Below are 27,862 nucleotides of genomic sequence, written 5' to 3'. Positions count from 1 at the left end.
AAAACATTAGTAATACGTAAAGTATACATATTTGTACATCTTTTATATTTATTACTTAAAATTTAAGTAAAAAGCAGCTCTTGTAATAGAATATGTATCAGTATTGGCAATTGTGTATTGGAATCGGATCGGAATTGAAAAAATGTGGATCGGCCCATCCCTAATTTGATAAATCGTCCAATAGTACTGGCCAAGACTGACACATTGGACGGATACCAACATGTTCATCAATATGCCATGCATCTCTAAGGCTAACGATACTTTTTCCTTAGCTAGATAACTGCCTCAGGGTCTTGATCATTGCTACCACAGCTTGCAAAAAGAACAACTTTTTTGAGCTTCAAAAGAGAAGAATTTCCCAAAAGCATTGTAGCGCAATACATCATCTTAATATTGAGCATTCTGCCCTACAAAACTGGGACAAGTTTCTCAAAAACAGCATAAAGCAAAGATCATCACCATCGGAAAAATGATCAGGTAGTGCTTCCTTTATGAATAATAATGAATATTCCCCTGCTATCTTGTGTTTTGGACATTTGTATTCCGCCACAGCTACTTTGAGTGGCTACCTGAAGTATGTGAATGCGAGAGCGCACAACTTGAAAGTAGGATTGAATGGATTTTTACACCCATAGTCCACACTATTACATTATTTTTCTTCATTTAATGTTGAATAAGGCTGCCTACTAAAACATATGAAAGTAGAAATATCTTTAAACTATCTGAAGTAATTTAGCGTTACTGTATTTTGAAAACACATGATATAAATGTGTACATAAATACATATATACAGAAGAGTATAGCCATTTTTGTAATCTGCCTGTTTCACAGACCTGTGTTTGATTCACACCTTGATAGGTGTGAATACAACACAGTGCATCCTTTGCCAGGGAGTCTTGAGCATACAGTTCCAACACTTTGAAAGCCTCAGCTTAAAAAGACAACAGGACTGAAAATGAAGACAGGAAAGCAAAATATTACCCATGAGTATGTGTTTTCTGTATCGAGATTAACTCTAATCTGTATTCTGTCAGATTAGTATACCACACTGCTGAAATAATGTACCTGGCACTTGTGTTTTCCCAGTCAATATTTTTACGCCGGATTTGTTTTTGCATCTCATAACTGTTTGGCTGAAAAAAGCAGGCCCACACATACACACACACACACACACGCACATGCACGCACAAACATGAAAATAGACAAAATGGAAAGTGATTATCCGGAAAAGCCAGATGTGGGGAAAGAGGGATGTTTCCATGGCAACTGACCTACCGTCAGTAGAATAACAAAATTGCTGAAACTGCTGAATAGCCTACCTAATCTCTGTGTAATTTATTAAATTTGACCCCTTTGCACCCTTCTGTTATCCATCTCGCCTTGCTCGATGAAAACACACCATTCTTTTAGGTTATACATAACCTTGCAAGCACTGTAAAAGGTATTTCGCACTGGTGTCAGTGTCTGCCTGCAAGTGTTATGGTAATACCCAGAATAAGGGCATATTCTTAAAAAGGGCATGTGTAATGTACACCCTTAACTTTCATTAAATCTTCATATGAAATATGTCTGTTTTTATTTTATATTATATGAAAAATGTGGAGTAAAAGAGATTGTGGAACAGTAATTAAACTTCATAAGTAGAATGTGTGTTTGAATAAGTGTCTAATACTACTTCAGTACAAACACTTCTGCAAGTGTTAGATGTTGGGTATTTTGTTCTTATTTTTTGTTCTGTTTAATGGCACTCTTTGAAACACCCTGCATGTGACATCATAGCTTTAAGTTTGAATAACTGTTCCTACATTAGCTTCAGATTAATGAGCTCCCCCTACACCTGCAGTTTACTAAATGATTTATTGCTGCAGATGTCTGGCCTTTCTCTTATTATTGGTTGTTCTCTAATTGTAAATGCCATGATAAAGAGCCTTGTCTTTTTCCAGCTGTGTCCTAGAGACAGATCAGTATTGTAACAACTCCTAATGTTTTCTTCTGTCAGAAATCAGATCACGATTCAGCACGATATTTTTAATTTCTCCTTCCATCGACGTCGCAAATCAAACACTGTGAAACACCGAGAAAAACTGAAATAAATATTACCATTACAACTCAATTTTTAGAAAATTCTTTCGCGAGTCTTAAGTAAATGATCTACATGTTTCTACTGCATTTACAATACAGCGCAAAATCACGAACATGCATATGAAAACAAGAAAAAGCAAAACCGTAACATACCGTGTGCTCCTTCTGATCAGAATTAGGAGACATTTCTACAGTATAACCTCTTCCTTTCAGTCTTTTTTGATTTTCTTTTCTTGGCTATTTTTCATTTCACTTGCTAACCTTGTCTTCTTTCCATTGCTCATTACGTTAGGGCATGTGATCATGTAAATGTAGCTCTTTCTGCTGAACAGTAGGAGGCACTGTTACCAGAAAAACTCCAAATTAAACTTTTTACAAATAATATTTCAAACAATGACATGTTGGCAACAAAATGAAACAAAATACATTCACTGGACAAAATACAAATATTAAATAAATGCATAAGCAACCAATTTCCTGGCGACAGCCACAAGTATGATGCAAGGAAATATAATAAAATGTAATAAAACATTATTGGAAATACTGCTTTATCAGGTTAAATCACTGTTTTCAAGGAAGTGACTCTGTATTCCCCTCCACTAATCGCCAACTTATTGTGCTGGAGGGGTTTGTTTGCCTCCGTGACCCTAAGGAGCTATGTTTTGGCCGTAATTGCTCCTGGTAGGGTCTTCCAAGGCAAATTGATCGGCGAGTGGCCAGACAAAGTGTGATTCCTGTCACCCGGACCCCAATGAGCGGAAGTTGGATGGATGGATGGATGGATGAATGGATGGATGGATGACCCTGTATTGCTCTTTACACTCCTGGATATCTCAGTTACAATAGGTTGATATTTTAGATTTCAGGCCTCAGGTTTCAAGCTTTGCATGTCAGTATCTAGATAAGTTTGTTTTGTGATGAATTTACTTGATAAGTTTGCGGAAGTTTCTTAAACCTTCAAATAACCCGTTGTTCAATGGTGTAGAACAAAATGTTCTTACACAAAATCTTTCTAAAATTAGCATTATTGTGTACTCTGGTATTATTTTGTTTATTATTCCTAGGGCAGTTGGTGTGGTAAGTCGTGTATAGTAATATTGTTATGTACTTTAAAAGTGTTGCATATATATATGTGTCTGACATTACATTAAACTGTAGATGTTATATGGTATAATTGGACTGCAGCATAAAAGCCCATTATTAGCATTTTAGATGTACATTGTCACTGCTCAACCAATCAAACTAGTAAAAATTTTGATTAGCATGTTCATTATGTCCTCAAGTTTAGTGTTTTGTTTAGAAAACTGTGGTATTGATTATTTAACTGTGTGTACAAGGGCTTGAGGGTATATTAGTTGCCTCTCTGTAACGATCGTGGTGGGATCCCTGTATACAGGCAAAAAAAAGTACATTAAGTTCAAGATAAGGCTGGTTGTTACAGTCTGTCCTCTGTCCTTATTGTTAATTTGCTGTACTCCGGTAGACTGATGCTTGTGTTTATTTTGACTGTGTTTGTGTGCTGCTTGCACTGGTTCCACAAGCATTTGAATTCTGAGACTGATATATATATAGTCCACATGTGCAAATTTTTTGTATTTTGAAATATCTGTTTTTAAAAGAGGGTTAGTGACTACATACCAAATGCACTGAAATCATTATTGAGGTAATATCAAGAAATTACCCATTAAAGCTGTGAGGTGCCTTTTTTATACCATTGTTACCATTATAAAGTTGACCTTTTATACTTTCATTCAATTAAATGAAATCATTGGTGCTAAGCATGTTTTGGAAACATTGAAAATCTTTAGAAGCAGAAACTATTGGTCTATTAAAAATTGTAATGTATTTCATTTGGCCATCCTTCTGTAATTTTTATGAGTCTGGAAACCTCCTATTGGTCCAGGAATGTCTGCTGTGCCACGGCTGGTTACTTTAATGGGCTGCGGGTATTCTAGTGGTCAAGGACATAGTACTACTCATAGGAGATACCCTGGTACACTACTGATTAATACATGGTATTAATACAAGATGTTAACTCTAACTCGCAATGTGTTTGTGGGTAAAAAGCCCTTTGGATAAATGCATCATTGACACAGGAGAATTACTACATTTTAGTGGTGTGTTCCCACTGCGTAGTGATGTATTTGTGAGAGGAAAAAATGTCTTTCACTGTCATTCCTTGATTTTACCCTCCAAACCTATATTTTGTTTAGCACTGTATAAAGTTAATCTATAGTTATTTATGGTAGCCATGAATTTTTAAATGTTGTTTTCTAATAATAACAGAATAATTATCTCAATATCAAGAAAATGGATGTCATTTTCATGTGATACCAGAATAATTTTCTTGGAAAATGAACACTGTTTTCTTGCAATAACTGAATCATTTAGTGAGGTTGCATTGTGGTTAGCACTGTTGCCCTGCTCCTCTGGGACCAGGGTTCAACTTCCTTTTAAGACTTCTTTTCCAGCAAGGGAAAATGTATGGATGCATAATCTGAAAGAAATGCACAGTAGTTGATGATTTAGCATAACACTCACATTTGGTTTTCCCATGAAATGTCACTGCAATTCATTTTCATTAAAACCGGGACCATCACATTGTGCATCTAGTAAAACATGTTTCATAGATGAATAGCTTGGAATGGCTTATGAACACCCTGTACTTTAACTCTTTCTGGGCTTTAAATGAAGTGTTCTTGTGGACTCTTGACTTAAGAGAAGCACAAAATAACCTTAAATGGAAGCAGCTGTAATGATTTGCCTTTTTTCTGGCTTTCAGAGTGACATTTTGTCAAGGAAACGTGTACCTGTAGGCTGTGTGACAATGCTGAGCTGCTTGCCTTGTACTTCAAAATGGGCTCCTTGCTGATTAGTATTCCCCTCACCCTTAGGGATTACTTGACTCCTGGAAGGGCAATGATTGCCATGCCTAAGGCAGTCCAGGCTGACAGTCTGTGTATGTCATATGAAAGCCTATGCTTTGTGATTGTGGGCATTATATTATGGGCACAAATTGTGATTGTTTCTATATAGGAAAGAAAATTTATTTACTTTTACTTTAGCCACCAGAAATTGACTTTCAGAAATGCATGTAAGTATGTCCTACAGGTGTTAGACCCCTGAGGTCCAGGTCTGCCACAAAAATAATATAAAGTTCATATCTGCTTTCACAAGAATTGAGCTCCAGTAATAGATTGCGGGCATCTTTAGGTCTGGTGAACATGACTTTTAGACCTGGTTTCTACCATTCCTTCTGATACATCTTCCACAATTGTGATTTCTGGAGTCAAGATTTCTGGCACAAGTATGAAGGATGTTCAATCTTACTTTTTATCTATTCTGGGTCGAAATCCACAGTCATTACCCATTGAGAAACAGGAAGTAAGTCGTGGAACTATTTATTGTCATTTGTTGCTGTTGTTGGCCAGCTTGTTAGAATACTATGTTTACATTTCTGTCCCCAGAACATTTTACACCTCAAAGGTCCTTGCCAGATGTGGTTGAGCAGCTTGTATGTTCTTAGCCAATTTCCAAGCATAATTTATAGTAGTGTGATATAAATTTGTCATTTGAGTATTAGCAGTTATTTTTTACGCAATTTTTTCCTGTTTTTGATTTTATTTTGGCAGTGACTGCTATCATACTGTGCTTTGGAGGTCTCAGTATGTAAACATGAAATTAATTTACATAATGTGCTACAACAGCTATGACACCTACGACTTACATCTGTTTGCCAATATTGACTGTAAAAACCACGTACTCAAGATGGCTGTGTAGGTATAGAGGGAGAGTCATTCATGCCTGTTTGAAAAATGCTACACTTCTGATGGATCAGTAGTAATTCACTGACAGATGTAACCATTATAACTGCAATATGACCAAAAATGTTATAATTTTCAGTCATACAGCTGCCATGATTACTCAATCATACTTCATTACTTGATTATTAAAAAGTATCGATTCAAATTTTCCTTCTTGATTACTCAGCAATATGGCAGAATTAAGACTGCGCATAGCAGATGGCAGTCCAAATAAAGAGCCTGATTCGTATGGAAGCAGTTCCCTTTAAAAGCGAATGATGAAAGTGCAGTAATCTTTAAGTATTGTAAAGCAGAACTTAAATATCACCACAGAATAATCACAATGAACAGATATCTTAAATGAAGACAATTGAGTTTGACATTCTGAGTTCTGAGGTACCACTGTATTTCTGAATTCTCACTGGATTATTACCGTGTGGTTTGAATTTTACTGGATTACTCTTATTACATAGGTTGATTTGGACTTACCTGCTCTACCGGTGAATTTATCTGTTGTGTTTTGACTGTGTTGCCTTCCATCTGTCTGCTTGCCTGCTCTATTACATTATCTTATTTTTTCAATAAATCTCCAATGTGTGTTTTTATGACTGTCTGTGCTTGCACTACATTGCTAATCCTAACAGACAGTCACAGAAAAAGTGTCCTCATTTCATAGTGATGCAAAACGTGGACACAATGGGTTATAAATTGTATGAAACTTGAATAGCGTATTTGTTATATTAATATCAAGCAAAATTATATTGCCATAATAATCATTATTTTTTTATTGCCCAGCCTTAGTAACAATGCCTGATTGTGCTTCAAATCTATGTCGTCATTCTGTGGTGGTAGTAATGCTTCATGAGCAATCAGCTGGATGGATCTATTATATGGTAAATTGCACTGTTTCTGTTAGTGTTTTAATGTTTTGAATAATTGTCCTGCTGCTGTCAGTCATACCTTATGTACGATTAGGTAGCTATCTGAAGTTTAATGTGCATTTTAATCTAAAACAGTCTTTGTTCATGCTTTTGGTGCAGTCGAGCATAAGTATTAAATATAGTGATAAACCTTGGAGATCTGTGAGATGCAGCTGTGTTTTCTATAATTTGTTTAATAAACTTGTAAAAGGTAATGAATGACCCCTGTAACTTTAACTTAAATTTTATTGTCATTTTTATTATATACAATTTTTTAAGTGTACTAGGGGTGGAGTTGTGTGTGTGTGTGTGTGTGTGTGTGTGTGTGTATTCTCGCAAGGATGCATTTAGCCCCATGTCCTGCCACATGAATGCCCCATCAGCGGACGCATAATGTGTGCATGCCAATTCCTGCTGGGTGGGCACACATTTCATCGTATTGTGCATCTATAAATAGAAGAGTGAGTTTATGCAAATAGTCAGTGATGTATGGACCTGATTCTCTTATCAAGATAAAACTAATATGACTCGCGTATCTCATGGATACGGTATCATGCCTGAAGTGACTGCAGGTTTAACACATATTTACTATCTCAAACTTAAAACCTTGGAGAAAAAAGTTCAAACTACAAAATCTAATTACTGATCTTCACAGCATGGTCTCATGATTAGTCTGGCTGTAGAATCTCATAGTAACTTTAGTTTTAACATAGGGTTACAGAAATTGCAAGGAGAATTAAGTGAGATTGAAGTGCCAGAGCTGTCATGGTGCATCATATGCCAGCAGGATGGCATCTCATCACCCAGGGTGTAGTTTCTGGAGGTTTTGGTCCTTGAGACAGTGAAAATGCGTTGACCACAATATTTTAAATCAACACATTGTTTTTTTTTATTTAATTAAATTAACATTATGATTTCTAAAACCAATTCATTATAACAAATGTTTTCCTTTAATATCATTACATAATTATGAGAGTAGTTCACATTATCACAAAACAAAAAGGTGGTTGTACGCTGTGTGTAGTTTGATGGCATGCTACAGGGGCACTAATGATGTATACGAGCGCCTGAAGAGAGAACCCCTAGTTGCTATTCTGGACTGCCAGAATACTCAATGCCACTGTAAGTGTTGTCTATTCATGTTTATAAAATAACCATTAGTATGGAGAGCTTTTTAATATCTTTTGTCCCTGTAGCTGCTAAATACACTCATTATTAAAGCTATAAAGTTGTCTGCCTGCTATCTTAGAATCTCTTAAAAATTTAAGCTAAAATCTGGCTTATTCTATGTGGATTGACTGTGCCAATATGTATGTTCGTACACAATGGGCTTGTTGGGACCAGTGTTATTATCATTGTAAACTAAAACTGAAGCGAAAATGGACACTAAAAATAATTTTTGAACTCAAATAAAAATGAGAATTATATTTACAAAAAAAAAAAACGTAGGACTTCAATTGGCAAAAAGTAGCACCACACAATCAACTTCTTTTTACCTTATCTACAATATCTCCTCTTTTAAAACATGTGCTTGCTAAGCTGTCTTTCTTCATCACCACTTCAGTGCTTCTCGCTTCCATGATTTAACAAGAGTAACATGGAGTGCTCCTTAACCGAATTTAATAAGCATAAGCTTACGCTGAACTTATACAGATTGTTTATTGTGATGGCCAAAAGTTATCAATCTGATATTCTATGCATAGTACTAATTTGCTTATCGATTTGTGGGAAAAAGTAATGTTGATGTAGTGCTTTTCTTCAAACTACTGAAAGAATGGGTTATTTTCGCCAGATAGTGATGAACATCAGAGATGGTTTTGCCTCCGTTGGCATCTGCAAATGAACTGTAAGTAATTTGCTTTAGCAAAGGAGATGTATTGGTCATCTCAATAGCATTATTTCAGTGGAAAGCGGAGATGATTATTTTTTTTTTATGGCACAAGATTATAGGACTGTAGGATTATTCATGTTGTACTAGTGTGTTGTGATTGGTAATTGGTAGGGGTAATTCACCATTTTACCGTTAACCAATAAGAATTTTAACCAATTAATAATATCAGTTAAACGGTTAATAAAAATGAATGTTAAGTTTGCAGTATGGTAAATGTATATAAGGTAGAGGATAAATGAAATGCACACTTGGATACATAGCCTATCAACTCATGAGGGCGTTTTGACCCGTATAACCAACTATAGGTGCTAACAGGCTACAGCCATATTTGCAGTCTGAGAAAAACATTAAACAAGCCAAAACAAGGAGTGTCTGGGATCATTTGAACCAAAAGGACACAGTATTATATGTAAGCTATGTTGTGCAGTGTTGAAATATAGCAGTACTACAACCCTAATGCAGTATCACTTACGAAGTCTCAGTCAATAGTCTGCACTCAAGACCCCACAGCATGTCGACATGTTGCTATTTCAGAATAAAAATTAGTAAATAAGCTGTCCGTTATACTCAGGGTTGAAGTGGGAAATAGCCTTTTTATTTTGTAGTATGAACACGGCAACTTTTCTTTTTGTTAAAACGTTGGCTGTTGATTATTAATTAGGCTAGATTAAATATACCAGATAGTGCAGCCGGTTTTTGTTACAGCACCATTTTGTTACATGTTAGAAAGTATGCAGACAACTTGCAGTTCATTTGTGTTTTCCTACACGGCAGATGTAGGCTGTGCCGGACCTGCCAGTTAAGAACACTTGGCACTGGAGGATTAAATGTTGAATACATTTTGTAAACCTGTTTTTTTTTTCATTGCAAACTTTTTTGATGATTATTTGCACAAGTCAGTTATTCACACTATTGTTTGCACTTGAAAAACTTAAAGCACATCTAATTTCTAAAGCATTTTGGTATTTGGTGAACGACATCCATCCATTTAAATAGTAATTTTTTTTGTTGGTTAAATGGCTAATACTCGATTAACGAGTGTTGACTATTGGAGACTAACAAAATCCAAAATGGACATCCATAGTGACTAGAATTGTTCTTTTTGTGACCTCCTTACAAGCAAAACCTCTTAACCAGCAATTTGATGGACTTTTTTCAGCCATCTTGCCACTGAGCACAGTAGTTGAAAAGTAGCCTAATGAATTCCAGGTTCTGTTTCAAAAAAGCAATAAAAATGGCCATCACACCAGTTATGTAGACTTCTCTGTGACTTCTCCTGTCCTTCATTCATTTGCTCGCCAAGTTATTTATGCACCCAATCCATACACACAGGTGACTCTGCTGTGTTTTGTTCTCGGGAAAAGGACTGTATTTGAATATGCCCCATCTGTTCATTAAAAATTGAATGTGGGTGCAGCTGTATCCAGAGGAGGACAGATGCCAGAGTTACCCATACTGATTCAGATAACTTTCTAAATTGGTGTTTAAAGGTACTGTACATCACCATGGCACTCATACCACTCATACATAAGCAACACTTTCTCCACCCTCCCAGTAGACTGCTAAGGGTTTTCAGTGTAAATGCTTGAACTGTACTGTTTTTGTTAATGTGCTAATGTTAAATAAGGCTTGGCCATTGAAGATATAGTCTGATTCTTTATTTTTGGAAGTTTTGTCATTCCATGTGAAGTTATTTTTTCTAATTCAGTTAACGGTCTGCTTGTTTTTGTATTTCTTCTTTTGTTTTTTTGTCTTTGATATAGATTTTTTTTAAAGAATTCTAACTTCCTTTGCACTGGAAGAGGAGACTATTTACTATGGAGCTTCGGTGCTGGGCAGTTTAACTTAAACAAAATTAACAACCGTATAGCCGTGGAAAAAATTGAGACCATAGCACAATTTTCTGTTTCACTAATTTCTCAATTTATTGGTGTGCATCTGTGAATAATGTTTTTTTTTTTTATTTTTATATATTTTTTTTGTGCTAACTATAGCCTTGTTCTTCTCTGTTTCTCATTAATTAAGGGCTTCTTCCTTGCATTATGGGATTTAAGTCCTGCTTCTAGAAGCCTAATATGAACTGTCCTAACAGTGTACTCCACACCAGTACTTAATGTTTCCCATTCCTTTTTAGGGTAACTTGATGTCCTCCTACAATTCATGAGAAACTGTCAGATAAATTAACGGTCATCCCTGACATTAGAAAGTCGCTACCACCCTTTACCTGGTTAGTTTCTGGTTATTCCCAGTGTCTCCTGCTTAACTCTATTCTTGTGTGCTGCTGTCTTAGAAATTTTGAACCTGGATGCAACCTACTCCTCAGCGTAGGCTTCTGCCAGCAGAACCACAATTAAACCAGGATTTAAAAATGCCAATTTGTTTAAAATATGGAGTGGTCTCTTCATTTTTTCCATGGCTGTATATTAGATAGTCCTCTGAATTTTTTTTATCAACTTATAATTTATTGGAAGCTTTTCAATTTGTTAATGTAATTTAAATATAAATTATACATACATCTTCATGTTATCTAAGTTTGCAATTTTCACATTAATTTGTAATTGTAATACTTGCCAGAACCATATTCTCATATTCCACAGACTATTGCACACCCTGCTGTTGTGGATAGTCTTTTCTCCCATTAGGCATCAGCAAATATTATTAGCAGTAATGCTTAGAAATCACATTTTTCAGGCTCCAAAAGAGAAATAAAATAAAACTATTTTGATCATGTGTTGGAAATAAAGGTTCAAGCACATGATCTTCAGTGAGTATCCATTTTATTTTTAGTGAGCTATTTCTAGAAAAGGCACTTTCTTGTTTCCTCTGTGGAACTAGCAGAATTTGCTGTTACTGTTAGTTATGGTTTCCTGTACACCTCTGTGAGCATACTGTGGTTTAACCATTGTTAGTGACCAAGCTGTCCTTCCTTGCACAGTATTTTGGAGTGTACTCAACTGAAGGCTTTACATAAGACCCACTGTGACAGACTGCAATTCAGTTCATTTGCTCCTTCTGTTGTATCATGCTGAGTGACGATGGAGATATTTCATTTTTTTTATTCACATGGTCTGTGTCAGTAATAACACTTTCATAAATTCTATCAGCCTATCTTTTTTTTTTTTTTTTTGCTAAAGGTTGCACCATTGGAGAATTTCTGCAGTACTACTTCATCAGTGCTACTATTGATAACATGCTGGTGTTCCTTACATTGTGAATGGAGGAAGCAAAAAACACACAAGAAAGTGTAAAGCATGCTTAAAGTATTTGATTTCCGCATAAAGTTCTATACAGTCATTTACTCAGATAGGAGTGTTAAATGGCCTCATGTTATTCATAGTTTCAAATCATTGTTCATCAAGATCTGTAACATAAATTAAATTATGAATGAGATGTGGGTAAAATGTATCAGAGTTTGTTTTACTATGAATTACTTCTTATGAAAGTAAGACAAATATTGTCCATAACTGTTATTACTGGTGTTTCTACTGTTTCTGTCTTAATTGTAAAAAGTGTAATACATTTTAAACATTAAGGCTACGTTAACACTGCCAGCCACATCGTTCAATTCCGATTTTTTGCTCAGACCGTATTTGTTTATCTTGATGGTTCACATTCATAACTACAAGTGACCTGTATCTGACTGCAATGTGAACGCATCGGTCCTCCGAAACGTCACATTCTGTTTTCGCAGTTATTGCTGGAACTGCTGCACCAAGAGATCTGTGGGTACGAGCCTGCCACTGCAGGCTGATGATGTCAGCACATACGTATAAGCAAAAAGCCACATGAATTCTGATCTGAGCGTTCACATTCAGGTCATATGGCCGCGAATCGGATACCTATGAGATTTAGTACCACGTATGAAAGTGACACAAATATGATTTGAAAAGATCAGATTTGCGTGTCCACACAGCCCTGAAAAGATCAAATCTGTGTCACATTAAGGCAAAAAATCTGATTTGAGTCACTTCAGCATGGCAGTATGAACGTAGCCAATGTGACACAGATCAGATTTTTTCAGGGCTGTGTGGACATGCAAATTTGATCTTTTCAAATTAGATTTGTCACATTCATATATGGTACTTTTTGCTTATACGCATGTACTGACATCATCAGCCTGCACCGGCAGTCTCGTACCCACAGATCTCTTGGTGTAGCAGTTCCAGCTGGCCACCTAACTTTTTTTTTCTCCTTTTCGACCTGCTCATGTACAGCTGATTCACTGTTTGTCATCCTCCAGAGCAAAGTGCGAAACATGCGTGAGCTACTAACGCCTCCATTTTCAATGCTATGAGTCGTCCCATAGATATGACGGTTTATGTTGTTGGTGATGCAGTTGACCCGTGTAAAAACGTATCAAAGTGCGCATTCGTGACATTTCGGAGGACCGATGCATTCACATTACAGTCAGATACAGGTCACTTGTAGTTATGAATGTGAACCGTCAAGAAAGACAAATCCGATCTGAGCAAAAAAATCGGAATTGAAGGAATGTGGCTGGCAGTGTGAACGTAGCCAGATTTACTGTTTTTCATGACACTTTTATGACGTTTTATAGTCATAAAATATATAATATTAGAATGATTAATTTAAGATAAAAACCTTCTTTATCCTCCAGGGATCCATTTCTATTATCCAGCAGTTTCTGTATATATAGAACAATGGTACAAGTGAGGGAACAGTGCTTGTAAAGTCTGCAGTTAGTGGGGCAAAGGGTTGCTGTTCTCAAAGAAAGATGACGTTAGGACCGTGGAGAGTGGAAGCATTGAACAGTCAAATGGCAGAAACATAGTCAAAAGGGTGCGCCTATGGCTGAAGGTGCTCCTTAGCTGTACTGGCTCTCTCTCGAGGATGGGGCTCATTATTCAGAAGGGAGTACAGTTTGCACGGTATCCTTGTTCCAACACTGTTTTAAAGGAATTCAGGCTCAGGGTTAGCTTTTATCAAGAGTTTGTCCAACCCATAAACCACCTTCACCTTGATGTTGCTCCCCTCAGTAACCGGAACCAAAAAAAGACACTCACCGACTGAAAATAACATGTCTTGCACATCAGGTAATAAGATTACATGACTATGTATATCCACACAACATTGACTGCTTATTGTAGTGAGAGTGTGTGTGTGTGTGTGTGTGTGTGTGTGTAACAGTTGGCAATAAACCAAATAGAATCACTATGCAGAATGTTTGCGTATATGCCTTAGCAGTTTGCTTTTTAATATTTTAATAAGGGGCGGCATGGTGGTGCAGTGGTTAGCACTGTTGTCTCACACCTCTGGGACCTGGGTTCAAGTCTCCGCCTGGGTCACATGTGTGCGGAGTTTGCATGTTCTCCCCATGTCGTCGTGGGGTTTCCTCCGGGTACTCCGGTTTTCCCCCACAGTCCAAAAACATGCTGAGGCTAATTGGAGTTGCTAAATTGCCCATAAGAGTGCATGTGTGAGTGAATGGTGTGTGAGTGTGCCCTGCGATGGGCTGGCCCCCCATCCTGGGTTGTTCCCTGCCTCGTGCCCATTGCTTCTGGGATAGGCTCCGGACCCCCCGGGACCCAGTAGGAAAAGCGGTTTGGAAAATGGATGGATGGATGGATATTTTAATAATTTCATTTAATTATTGTATTATTTGTGTTGCTAGGCCCTTGGTTTTTCCATAGTAATTAGACCTTTTTTGAGTTAAAATCCTCTTTCTTCTTTCTCTCTTTTATGCTGTTAGAGAAGCCTTTAGAAATAACCTGTTAGTATTTTTTTTTTTGATGGAAATAATCACAATATTTTGATGCAGTTTGTAGTACTCCGTACAAAAACATTGTAATTCCTTCCTTTTAATAAGGGACAGCTCTGTAATCATATTGCACTCTTCCTGCTTCCTGTAGGTTGGCTGCTTATAAGGCGGAGTAGAGCCTAACATTCAATCTTCCTGCAGCTTGTCCTCGTTCGAAGGAAGTTTTCCTAGCCAGACAATTTAATCAGATGTAATGTAAAGTATATCTGTATGTCAGCAATTTGTTTGCCATCCAGTGTTTTTCAGTTTCACTGTTACTGGTGGAGGTTTTGTGCTTACACTGCGTGCTGATTATCACAGATAGCCTAACCTTGAATGAGGTGCATACTGTATGTGGAAAGAAGCAGGCTTGTCTTTCTGCAGTGACTATCTTGGCAACCAGAAAAATGCCTGCAGCTACAGCTGACACACTCTACACAATTGTGCCCTGTTAGTAAATTAGGATACACTTTTTTGCTGGCATAGTGCAGTACAGTCTCTTCGGACAAATCATCAGTCATTTGAAGTCATAGTGTGACAGTGAATGTTGAATCTAAAATTAAATATATTTCACAAATAAGAAAATCATGCACTTAATGATCTTGTCTTTGGTTCTCTTTCAGGGTCACTCTACTTAAATAATGCAAAGAAAACCAGAAAAGACTAAAATAACATTGACCATGCACCTTCCACAAAACTGATTCAGTCATGAATTGCCTAACACACGAAGTATTTTATCTCTGATAGTGCCTTGGCAAGAAAAGCTTTTGAAAACAGATTTATGAGTCGTACATTTTTGGATTGATATTCAGAAAGGAAGATTGCCTTATGAATGTGTCTTGCGATAATGAGCTAAACAAATGTGATATACTTAATTTAATAAGGTACTTGAGGCCAAATAATATGAAAACATTCAGAACTTAATGGTTGCCACTGCACCAGAACAACACAAAAGAGAACAAACGTCATGCTTACTGTTCTAGATTTCTTGTCCTATTGTCTTGGGTCTGGAAGCTTTATAAGTAAAACCTGTACTCACTAGGCATAGTAACCATATTATAGTTTTAGTACTATACATATTGAATAGGATATTTTGGTACCTTATCACAATCTGCTTAAAAAATAAAATCTTGTCATTGTGACATTAGTAGGAATCTAGGGGAAGATTCAGTTGGGGGATGCATGAGGATACAGGACAATAGAACATCTAAATTTGGACCTCTTCCTCTTCCACTCTTTCCTGTTTTCTATTCGTGTAATGTTATATCTTCCTTCCAGCATTCACCCACTGGAGAATTGTGATTTTATGTGAATGAGTATTATATAGCAAAATATTTCCTAGTAGTGAAGTTGTAACTTTGTATTCAATGTCATATTGTGGTTCTGGTCACAGTGATCTTTCGGCAGAGCTGATTTTAAAATTCATCATGATTACTATCAACAAAACGATGCCTTTCAGAGTGAAGCAAGCAATATACATTTGTTTTCTTGTCAACATTTTATTGTAAGTAATTTTTTGTGGTTCACTAAGAGTTTCAAAAAAGTGCGTCAGTATTTGTCTAGAAATTTGGAGGATGTCTAACAGTGCTTAGTTAAAACAAAGACAATAGAGAATGACTTAGACCATGAATTTTAACCTGTGGTGCTTTGCAAAATGGGATTACCCGAATACACCCGAGACCTGATGGTATAAAGTAACATTTTGGCCTAACATGTCAATGACTTTTTGTTTAAATCCACACACTAATTACTGTTACTAAATTCTGGTGTGTGTGTGTGTGTGTGTGTGTGTGTATGTGAATGATTGTATGCCAGCTCTTCAGTCCCATTCACGTGACACGTTACACATTGTCCTTTTAGTGTCAGGCAGGGGTTAGCTCGACTGGGGTTGTGCAAGATGAAGCACATTGTCTAGAGGCACAAATGAGGATAATGGCTGGTTTCATTTCCCCATGTTTAGCAATATTATTGGAATTACTTTAGTCCTATGAGTGTAGTTCTGCTACTAGTATGGTTTATTTTTTAGTTGTACGGGTTTAGTTGTGTCTCTGATGGTGCTTTTGTACAGGAACTGTCACTCATCATGGAAGCAAGCAGCATTCATTTAGTCATCAAATGTACAGTAAGATAGAATAAAGTAAGAGTAAATATCCTGTAAAGAGTATTTTACCTGCTTTGAGATAGAATTGGCAAAGTTGGATGGGTGGAGCAGTAACAGCATAACTTTTATGGAAAGTAACATGCATCCATGTTTCATTGTGCCTATACCAGGAGGCACAGGAAATGAAGCAGTAGATACCCTAGATGGGATATCTGTTCTTTTCATGTTCAAGATAAGGAAATGTTCCACAGCCTTATAATATATCATTGTCACAACAGTCTTATGTTGATATATACACCTGATCGAGTCACGTCCAATCACATTTATGTCCGAAGTTCACATCAGATAATATACACTGATCGAGAGCTTAGCATAACGGGTACTGGGGAATGGGCAATGACCCACTGTCCATATCTAACTGTCTGTATGCATACAGTAATGTATATGTAATGAATAACTACAATAAGCACATATGATACAGAAACAGTACCTGTACTGTACTAGATATTTCATTGCATAAAAAGAAACTTATTGGACTGTACAATAAAATATTTTGCCGCAGTTTTAGGCACTGTTGTCATCCTCAGCTCCCACTGTTTGCTATTGCATGCATCTTGCATTTTTTGATTTAAGTTAAATCTTTTTATTGTAGTGTGTTGTGATTTTATATTTACATTAGTTTTATAGTACTGTGTGTATTACATGACATTAATTGCATGTGTCACCTATCCCCCGTGCTGGTAAAGTTGCCAAGCGATGCCTGTTTGTTTATATATATATATATATATATATATATATATATATATATATATATATAATATAAAAAAAAACATCACATCCAGCAAATTTTTGCCTCATTCTCAATTAAGTTCCCCCAGCGTGTTTTTTTTTTTTATAAAAACTTTTTTGCTTAATAGTCAAATACAGTTACAAAATAACAATGCAAGCATATAGTGCAAAATATATTACAAACCAGAATAAGAATATATTTGTCTCTTCTTCGGTTTCCATTTCTGCAACACGTTCTCCTATTGTGCATTTTGATGTGTATTGTGGAACTTATATGCCCATATATGGTTCATTGAGGACACTTTTAAATTAAAATTAGTTTTACCGTGCACACACAGTCACAGTTAGAATGTGTGAGATTTATCAATATTGACGTCTTACGACTGTTTGGAGGCATGAGTGTTAAATACCAATTAAATAAATACCAAAGGAACCAGGAGCCACAGTTGGCCTGAGTTCCTGTGCTGGGAACCTGATCAAAATTTCAGGCTCCTGAAAAAATTGGTAGTTCCTGAAAAACGTTTCTGCTGTAGGAAAGGGCTTTATGGGCAGTGGAGGTGTGAGGCCATGGGGCTACCCATAGCGTCATCTTAACTGTGACAAAATAGGGAGTAAACTTTGACAGGAATTGACCACACACCGAACTTTTTTAGTGTTTATGACACTGTTATACTTAAATTTGACTGCTTAGGTACTTTAGGCAGCAGAACAGCTAGCTAGTGCCTGCACCTGCATCAGCTGCTGTTCCTTCTGTCTGTGCAGGTACCTACACATGCTGCTACTTTTCCTCGCCCTCATTAGATGGGACTTGCCTGAGCATGTCAGAACTTGCAAGGAATGTGCCAGTGTACAGATCTTTGAAACATTGCTGAGTGATGAAGACTGGACACACAACACTTACATTTCAGTTAATTGGTTTTGCAAAACTATAATCACCTTTTAACTGTATCCATATTTCTTTGTTAAAATAGTCCTTGTGCTGTGCATGGCATTATAATCCCTGAGCAGCACTTTAAATTCTCTGTGGGAGCACTCCTCAGTTAGTGTGTTAAAATACCCTATAGGAGCAGCCTACAAATGTGATAATATTAATTCATTAAAAGAATGACACTGCCACCCAAGAATATATATATATATATATATATATATATATATATATATATATATATATATATATATATATTTTAAAAGCTTTTAATTGATGGTCATTATTGGTATGTAGGTATTTACCAAATTACTCGTATTCTAGATCTGACATATTTACGTGAACTGGCTGTGATAGGACTGGCATGAATTTTTCATTGTGTACAGTTTTGATCATCTTTATCTGAAATCTTACAAGTATGTCCACTATCCAAACTATCTAGATATTCACTATAACCACTTTGTGCTATTTGAAAACCCACTATAATGAATCCACATATGGACAAAAATGTAAAGCACTTGCCAGAAAAAATGTTTAAATGCTTAATGAAGCAGTCCTTGATGGTCTGTTACATATAGGTGATTAGGAGATTTTCTTTATTTTTTTGGATATTTGGGTGAGGTGGATGGGCTGGGAATACAATATTATTATTTTCCATTATTATTTAGCCCCCATTATACAAAAAATCCTTATCCAACATATTTTTAGGAACTGATCAGGTTTGAGTAATGAAAACATTTTAGATTGTAGTATACAGTATACTAGTCTCTTAGGATTGAGTTTTAAGTATCTGAATAGGTACTTCACTCTACTTCATAGAATATTGATATATTTGTTTACTACTTTCTTGTATTTGTGCCTTTAAATACATCTTAATTTTACTTTAACTATTTTATAATATAAGAAGGAACATATTGGGTGTGGTGTGTTAATGGTATGACTAAGCACCATAATATTTTTGTCATGGTTGACCAAAACTTTTAACAATATTTTTGTCGTGGTTTTTGATGACACTGTTCGAGACAGCATTATTGCCTGTAAAAACTTCCTGGCACAGGTTATGTGATATAACCTCCTCTGAAAAATGTCCTTGACTGTGCGCTATTATTAATAAATTAGTGCCTTTATTCAAACCAGATCCAGGATGTATTAAAAGACATGCGACCGACACCTGTGTGTTACAACCCTCACAGAATGTGGACCAGATGTGACAGCTAGTCTGCATTTATATTATGAAAGCCCCTGCTTTCAGAGTGTCCCTTTTCCTATCCTCAGAGTTGCCCATAACATACTCACAAGAAGCAGACTGTACTTGCAGTTGTGTAATCTAAGAGTACAGTCATCATGATTCAGTGTTTGGGATGAGTACAATGTGTAATCGCTCTGTTTGTTTGGAATTCTTTTTTTCAGTTATGGTTCCAGCCAGACTGGTTTTTTGGTATTTTGTTTCCTTGGCCAGTATCTGAGAAGTTGAGACATCTGCCTAAGTCTCGAATGCTGACTGGATATTCTTCTGTTTACTGGCGTGTTGGGAGTATTGCCTGGTTGAAATCATCTAGGTCTCGAATGGGAAGGTGCTCTGAAGAATTAATACGGCTGATATACAATGTATCCTTGTAATCAGTCATCTGTCAATAGTAGCACACCACAATAAGATTCATTACAATTATACATAAAAAATTTAAGTATATCAAAAAATATAGGGATCAGCTTGACCTTTTCTACGTTTTGTCTGCTTAATGTACTATGTTTGTACTTATTTTCCCTAGCTTTCTTTATTCCATTTCTTGGTGCATGTGTATATTCTGTGGACTTTTTTTTTTTTTACTTGTACACTACTGCTTGAGAACGTAATTTCATAGTAATGTCTGACAACTGAAAAACGGAAGTTTAAAAACAAGTATCACAATGCCTTAGCTGGAAATCTTTGATTACATCCTAACTACACAGAAATTTTGCTAATCATGTCATCTACTTGGGGTTTGTTTGGAAGTTTGGACTTTGCAAGTAACATACCTCAAATGAAACGCACCACAGAAAATATAAACATGTATATATTATTAAATAGCAGTGTGGTTAAGAACAAATAATCATTACTTCTGCTGTGTTTTATTTCAGGTTTGACTACAGAGGGCCTATACCGTGTATGTGGAAACAAAACGGATCAAGACAACATACAAAAGCAGTTTGATCAAGGTAATGTGATGAGGCCTGCCTAGGAGCCAGTGACGCACCAGCTCTTTATAGTGCTCCTTTTTGCCTTTGTTTTCAGTAAATAAAAAACCAAATCTTAAATCTTTGAAATTTGCTCAAGTTTCTAGAAGGCTAATGTTATGTAGATTGAGAGCCCATTGTAAACAAGTATTGTGAGTGGATGGTCTTACATGGACTATCTCTAAATTAGGATTGCTCGATATCTTAAAAAAAAGTGTTATTTTAATCATAAAACATTGGGATAAACAATATCAAGCAGTCCAACCCCCCACCCCGCACCACCACCATCACCACACACACACATGATTGCAGAAACATGCGCAGTCAGAAATGATTTTAGGTCAGAAGTTACAGCTCTAATTTAGATGCAAACAGAACGTGCATACACTGATGGGTCTACCTTGGGGAATAGGGGGTGTGAGGACAATGCGTGGACCTCTAAATGGGCTGAAATATTTCTTTGATTCTAACTAATATTTACTCCTTACCGGTAATTTAGCCCCCCCCCCCCCTGTTTGGCAGAAATTCTTATTGTCAGCTGTATTATTCTGCTCTTTGTACTTTCCACATCTGCTTGTCCTATGCATGGTCAATGGGGTCTGGAACCTGTCTTGGAAGTAATGAGCGCCAGGCAGGGAATAACTCAGGACAAGTTGCCAACCTGGACTCATTTTTTTTTTCTTCCATTATTTTTTCCCTCCTCCCATTCATTTTTTTTTTTTACTCCTCTCATGTTCCCTTAAGGGCCTTTTTCATCAAGGAGTCTATTTGCCCATAAGGCACTTAAAAATCACTTAAAAAGTTACGTGCTTTTGCATTATTCATATTCTGCCTTCATTACGTGTTGTCACGCCCAACGTGTAACCAGAAAAAGAAGGCACAACTGTGCATGAAGTATAAATTCATCCAGCAAGAAAAGGGGGCCAAAGCAAAACGTGTAATATGAACTCTTTAATTTATATTCTGAACTGAAATCCACAGAAACCCCCCTGTTTTGAAGATGAAAGCAAGGCTTATAATTTTTCATTTTCACAAAACACGAGAATCTTTTCAGAAAAAATGTTGCATTGAAATATAGTGTTTGAATTTTGTGCAAAGCATTTTACATTACTTTAACCTATTATTAAAACTGGGAGCTCTGATTTAATGATTCGTCAACCTAAATAAGCCAAAATAAGCACCACTGTTGCAAATTTAAAATCAAATATACGCAACTAGATAAAATATTTTAAAATCTTTCAACTTTATTGTAACCTACAATAGCAATCAATTAGTACAAGATATAGGTTCATTTTTTCAGTCGCATTGTTTTGTCATTTGTTTTACTCCACAACTGATTAACCCCAAAATTGACATTTTAAACAATGATATAATGTGAGTATGTCATCAAACTAATTTTAAAAACTTGATATATTGCGGTAATGAGTTTGCAAGAATTACTCATATTGTATTCATGAATGAATCCATATATTTAGGCTTTTTTTCCCCCTTTTCATTCAGAACAATTCTGTAAACACGCAAATATGCCTTACAAATGGATATGATGTAAATATTTGTAACATTAGCAACATATAAGATAGCATAGTAATTTGTTTAATTCAGTACAAAATTCCCTGTCTCGGGTTGTGATGTAATTCGGCACGAGTACCAGTTTTTATGCTAGTGGAAAACCAACACCTAGAAGAACCGTACCTTTAGTTCTTTCTCAGTGCCTACAGTACAGCACTGTGGAAAATTGCCCTATGTAACTTATGTATGAAGTGTATGTATGTGTATAAAAATATAGCATAAATGACATCCTATATTGGTTCAATATGGAGCGTTTCATGATCTACCCAGAAACATGCAATGCATCCAGTGATGTATGTCTGTCCCGTTCTCACAGGAGTGCAAGTGCATGCACTGTGACTAATTGAAATAATTATTTTGCTATGCATGTTGACAAGGCAGATGTCACTTGAATTCTGCTTAATGGTGATGTATATTTTTGTGTACTGTTACATAATTATTATAATTATATGAATTATGTGTTTAGGATTGTATTTGTATAGTGAATGTAAAATGTTACATGTCCAGTTTTCTGAACAATGCAATATTAAATTTGGCCATGTAGCGACATATGACTTACAGACCTCCAGAGTACATAGTGAAAAATGAAATTAAAAGCACTTAAGTCAGTGGCAGAATGCATGTAACGGTCATTTACATGCAACATGGCCATATTTTTGGTGTTTTTCCTCCCAAAGTGCATATAAAGCCTAAATACACATAATCCCCAGGCTTAACTCAAATGGAGAATATGCTTATGTAGAAAAAAACACATTCCTTTTTTGACTAAAGCACATGAGAGAATTGACCTCTCAAACATGGAAGGCACTGCGCACACTTGTGTGCTGGGTCTAACACAAGCACCAACCAAGTAGGCAGGTGGCGCCAAATGGGTGTATATAATGGGACTGATTTGTGAATTGTGACTGGAAGAGGGGGCAGAAAAACAAATGTTATAATAAGGAGCAAAGTTTCAGTCTCTTTAGCATTTCTTTCATTTGGAAATGAGTTGTTTGCTAAAAACCAGGAGTGTGCCCTTTTATATTCTGCAAAGTTTATTTAGCAGTCTCATGTCAGTAATGAACAGATGTGAAAGTTTTGACCAAAACCAATATATTTATGTCTAATATGGGGAGGGTGAAACTTGCCAAGCTTGTCAGTGCAAATCATCGGAATGACGTTGCATCATTTTTAAGCTGTGGCAAAGTCATATTTAATAAAGAAGTGTGTGCAGTACCATAAGTAAAGTACCTGGTGCAGTGGAAAAGCACCCTAATTATAAAGCAGCAATATCAATATCACCTCAGCAATATCATTATTTAACATTGAATTAATTAAACCTGAATCCTTGAAACTTCTCAGTAAATATATTGCTGAAGGAGCGTATTCTCTGCATTACTGTGTCATGGGGGTCAATGTGTTATATTGTGTGGAATGAGGCATATTTAATGTCAACCTACTTTGACAGGTAACTGAAAACATATTATTGTCTCTTTCACATTAAGCATGCTATCAAATCATTTTATTACTGAAATTTTAACCATGAGGGAAATGCATGATTAATAGAATATACAGGCTTGTAATAGTACTTTGTACATGGGTTCTTATTTCAGTATCAACTTTTGAATTATTCAAAAATTTCTATTGCAGATCTGCTGCTTTACTTAAGGAACAGACATGCCGTGGATTTTGTACACTCCCTTTGGCCTATTATCAGTTGTTTTTTTTTTTTTAAACTGTATTTTACACTAAGTACACAGCCATGTACATAACCTGTGTCCTATGTTAGTTTTCTGTTCCAATCTCTTATGTTAGATGGATTGGGGCCGACCCGTGTATTAAATTAGCCATAAAATCCCCTCAAAACATTCATTTATTATCCAATTTGTTTCTTACCTCTTGGATACCTTGTTAAGCTTTCTTATCCATGAAAAGTTTGGTTTTAATATTTTTGGTGCGGCTTTCTGGACCTTTCTTTCGATAACATACCTCTTGTTTTCAATTTAAAAAATTATGGTAAAAAAAAACTTTAAGAGAATTATATAATTAAACGAAATTGCTCTTATCTTGCCTTACATGTCTTAGCATGCCTTACCTAGTCAGTTTTTTCTTAAAATTTTGTTTAAATAGAGGTTCCTGATGCAGTACACAAATTTATGTGGTGCTTTTGTGCATTTTAAAATTACCAACAGGTCGGTGCCAACCCTATCACCATAGGAAGGATATACAAATGCCAAGTTCTTCACTTCCTTGAATAGAATTTAAATTTATAACTTTTGCCAGCTTCTGCTGAATAAAATCTTTCCTCCAGTGTTGTCCACCTCCATGCAGGAAGCTTCATTTTCTGACAGCTGATTGTGTAAGACCTCCTCTAACACTCCTTCCTCTCTGCTGTCTCCCTTTGTCTTTCTCTCCCCACACAGACCACAGCATGGACTTGATTGCCATGGACGTGGCAGTCAATGCTGTAGCAGGTGCTCTTAAGGCCTTCTTTGCTGATCTGCCTGACCCACTCATTCCCTACAGTCTGCACCCAGAGCTGGTGGAGGCAGCCAGTAAGTGCAAACATGTACTCCAAACCAAGCAGAAGCGCACAGTGGATTGGAATCGGTTACTGATGCAGTAGTAATACAGTTATGACTAATCATATGCTGAAAGTGGACACTAATGTTCCTGATTTTGATTCATCTACTTCATTAGTAAAAAAGAACCAGATAAAAATAAAACAATGTAAAAGTGCTGTGTGTGTGTCTGTGGGCATGTATATATTACATTGCGGGGACAAAATGTCCCCACAATGTGATGAAAACCTGTTATTTTTCCAGTTTCCACAAGGGGAAACTCAATTTTATGAAAATCTGTGCCTGCAATCAAAAATGAAAAATGCCATAAGTATTATATTTTGTTTGGTTAATTACGGTTAAGGTTAGGACTGGGTAGGAGTTCGGGTAATCATACTTATGATTACGGTTTTTGTCATAGAAATGAATGGACAGTCTTCACAAAGATATGAATACAAACATATGTCTATCTTTGTGTGTCTGTGTCACACTGGGAGGATGTTAAAACCTCACCCCTCTGGCAAAATGTAGTGAAATATTATGACAAGCTGAATGTGCTGTGCTTCATAAGACAAGAAATCAAAAAGGAAAAACCCCTTGCCATTAAAGAAACATGAAAGAACTGTTTATCTTATATAATACCACTAGCATTTCTAACGAAATAGCATTCATGCCCTTCACTCTTACCTCTTTTATATTAAAAATAATGAATAAATAGCCATAAGTTCTCCTCAAATGAATTCCTTGTTTGTGCACTATTGACTTGATTTCTGTTTTGATTTATTTGAAGTTCATTCTGTAGTGTGATTTACAGTTGAAATGGTTAGAATTTTTGCAACTATAAGTATAACTACAAGTTTGAACCCAGTATTAGTCTTTTACTGTCCTTTAAGCAAATAATTAAACATGTAAAATCAAAGCAGACACACCAGTGTAATACCCAGAGCAGCCTTGAGATAGCATTTCTCATCTCCTGTATCTCCTCTTCACCATTACTGATAGGGGCAGCCTTTGCCTTACACTGATAAAGCATGGCTTCAGCGTGTAACAATATAGCAATTCGTACTGTATTCCTTATATTTATTGTCCTTATCAGCCTCATGGAATTTCCCCATCTACTTTGATCCTGAATAAGCTGCACTGTCCCCAGAACTTTTGGTCTTGTGGTAGCATGCCATTTTCATGTTTGATATTTGATATTATCATGAGCATGTACTGCTGAGTGTGATGCTGTGTGAATGTTTGAATGTCTATTGTGTTTAAATGAATGAAAACACTGCAATTGTTCTATGGTTTTATAGAAATTGTGGACCACATAGAGAGACTGCAAGTATTGAAAGAAATTGTCAGGAAGTTTCCCCCTGTGAACTATGAAGTCTTCAAATATGTAATTACTCATCTAAACAGGTAAGAATTTTATATTTGCTATTGTACTTTTTTGTAGACCTGTACATTTATGAAAATGATCGTAGTCTTGCTCTCTGATTATGAAAGTAAACTGAATACTGTATGTAATCTGTGTATAGCATATTATCTACTTTCAGTGGACTCTATGCCCGCAGAGTATGTGATGTATTTACGTTAGACATTATACCATCGGTTTAGATTCGGGTTTGTGGAGTCACTAGCTAGACTGAAAACAAAATAATGGACATTGTACTGAAAAGATGCGAATATTCAGGGTTTTGTTTTAAATAAAAAAGTAAGAAGTTAACACCTTTTTATCATAAATGGGCATTTTAAGAAACTTTTTTTTATTGCAGGATTGCCAACTCGCAGGCATCTGGCATGACACGCTTTCTGACTCTCACGCTTGTGCAAGAAATTGCACAGCAAATTTATATTATTCCATTATGAAACTAAAATTAGCTGCATAAAAAACACAAACCATACAGACTTTTTACAAGTTAATAATACTGTTAAGTACATATAAATGTGTGTGCAGACTTTTCTCGAATTGAAAATCTCAGGCCAGCCAACTGGCCAAAGTTGACGGTGATTACCCTTAGTAAAATATTGCACAATAAAAATGATTAAAAATTATTTTATTTATTTAAAGTGATTCAGGTTTAACTCGGTAAACAAAAATTAGATGTACATGAAGTTTTATGTGTCTGTAAGGTTATCAAAAGGGAACCAATGTAGAAGGAATGCACTTATTCAGAGCTGAGTGATAAAAGTGTTCAGGGACTGTATTTCAAAATAGGTTTTCCACCAATATAATTGCATGGTGATAGAAAAAAATATTGCAGTAGAATTATTTGAAATTCATCACTGCTGCCATTGATCAGTTATGTTCCACTATCCTGTCCTGTTGTGTCAAAAGGCATGAGAACTATTAGCTGTAAATTACTGGGATGAGTCTTTTAAACTCAGACGGAGTATCTTTAAATATTTTCTATGCCTGTGAATTCTGCATCAGACTTAGACTTGAAAAGTTGACATTTGCTTCAAAATAGCCAGTATCAGTGTAATAACCACTATTAGATATCTGTTTAAGTAATACAGTAGTGATTACAGTAACAGATGAATAGGCTGATGAGTTGGCCAATATGAGTTTTTTTTTTGGCTCTTGTGCCCTTTATTATTTGTCATTGAAATATTTGAAAATATATTGAAAGGATTGTAAAATACATTTTACAGTTTATAAATTTACTTTGTCATAGACTTTTGTCTGCCTTAATAATAACCCCGTTCTCCCTGTAAAGTATATCCTGGTCCATAGGCCTCTAGCCTTTGTTTCCTATTGTTCGGAGGCTACTGGCAATTGTTTTCAGTTTAAGTCCAAAGTGTGTTTCAAACTGAGATATGCTGGACAAGTTTTTCTCATCCAGCTTTTCTTTAAAATGAAAAATAAACCTCACGAAAGGCAATATGAGAAAACAGTAATGGTAACAGGAGGAAACTGATTTAAACATACAGGACAAAGGGATTTCTGGGCTGAAAGAACATTTAAAAATTTAAAACTGTTAATAAGAGCGTACAGTAAATAAAACCATATGATGGTATATTGGGTTAACTCTGATAAAGGAGTATGGCACTACTGTTAAAAGATTCAACTATAAAATAAGATGCAACAAGGGTAAGAATGCAATTGACATTTTTTGCTATGTCTGAGTCCTTTCTAGGGCCTTTAATTGATGTCCAGTCAGCCTATCAAACTGATGTTAGTTTTATCTCTTTTTCATTAACATATCAGGTATCTGGTATATACTGTCATGTTCCAGCTCCTACAAAAGACTCAAAGGACTTCGCATTGCAAAAAAGCAT

At 36.0% G+C, this 27,862-nt stretch overlaps 1 protein-coding gene across 1 annotated transcript in view; it reads left to right on the top strand.

Annotated features, from left to right (window-relative positions):
- arhgap5 (Rho GTPase activating protein 5) overlaps positions 1–27,862 on the top strand; it is a 56,262-nt gene that overhangs the window by 25,358 nt on the left and 3,042 nt on the right. Inside the window, exons 4-6 of the mRNA XM_048974108.1 lie at positions 20,388–20,465; positions 24,455–24,586; positions 25,894–25,999. Of these exons, the coding sequence (XP_048830065.1) occupies positions 20,388–20,465; positions 24,455–24,586; positions 25,894–25,999 (316 nt within the window). The remainder of the gene's footprint in view (positions 1–20,387; positions 20,466–24,454; positions 24,587–25,893; positions 26,000–27,862) is intronic.

This window comes from Brienomyrus brachyistius, chromosome 14 (genome assembly GCF_023856365.1).
Source record: "Brienomyrus brachyistius isolate T26 chromosome 14, BBRACH_0.4, whole genome shotgun sequence".
In the NCBI taxonomy this organism is placed as follows: domain Eukaryota; kingdom Metazoa; phylum Chordata; class Actinopteri; order Osteoglossiformes; family Mormyridae; genus Brienomyrus; species Brienomyrus brachyistius.
This window is presented reverse-complemented; position numbering and strand designations above follow the sequence as displayed.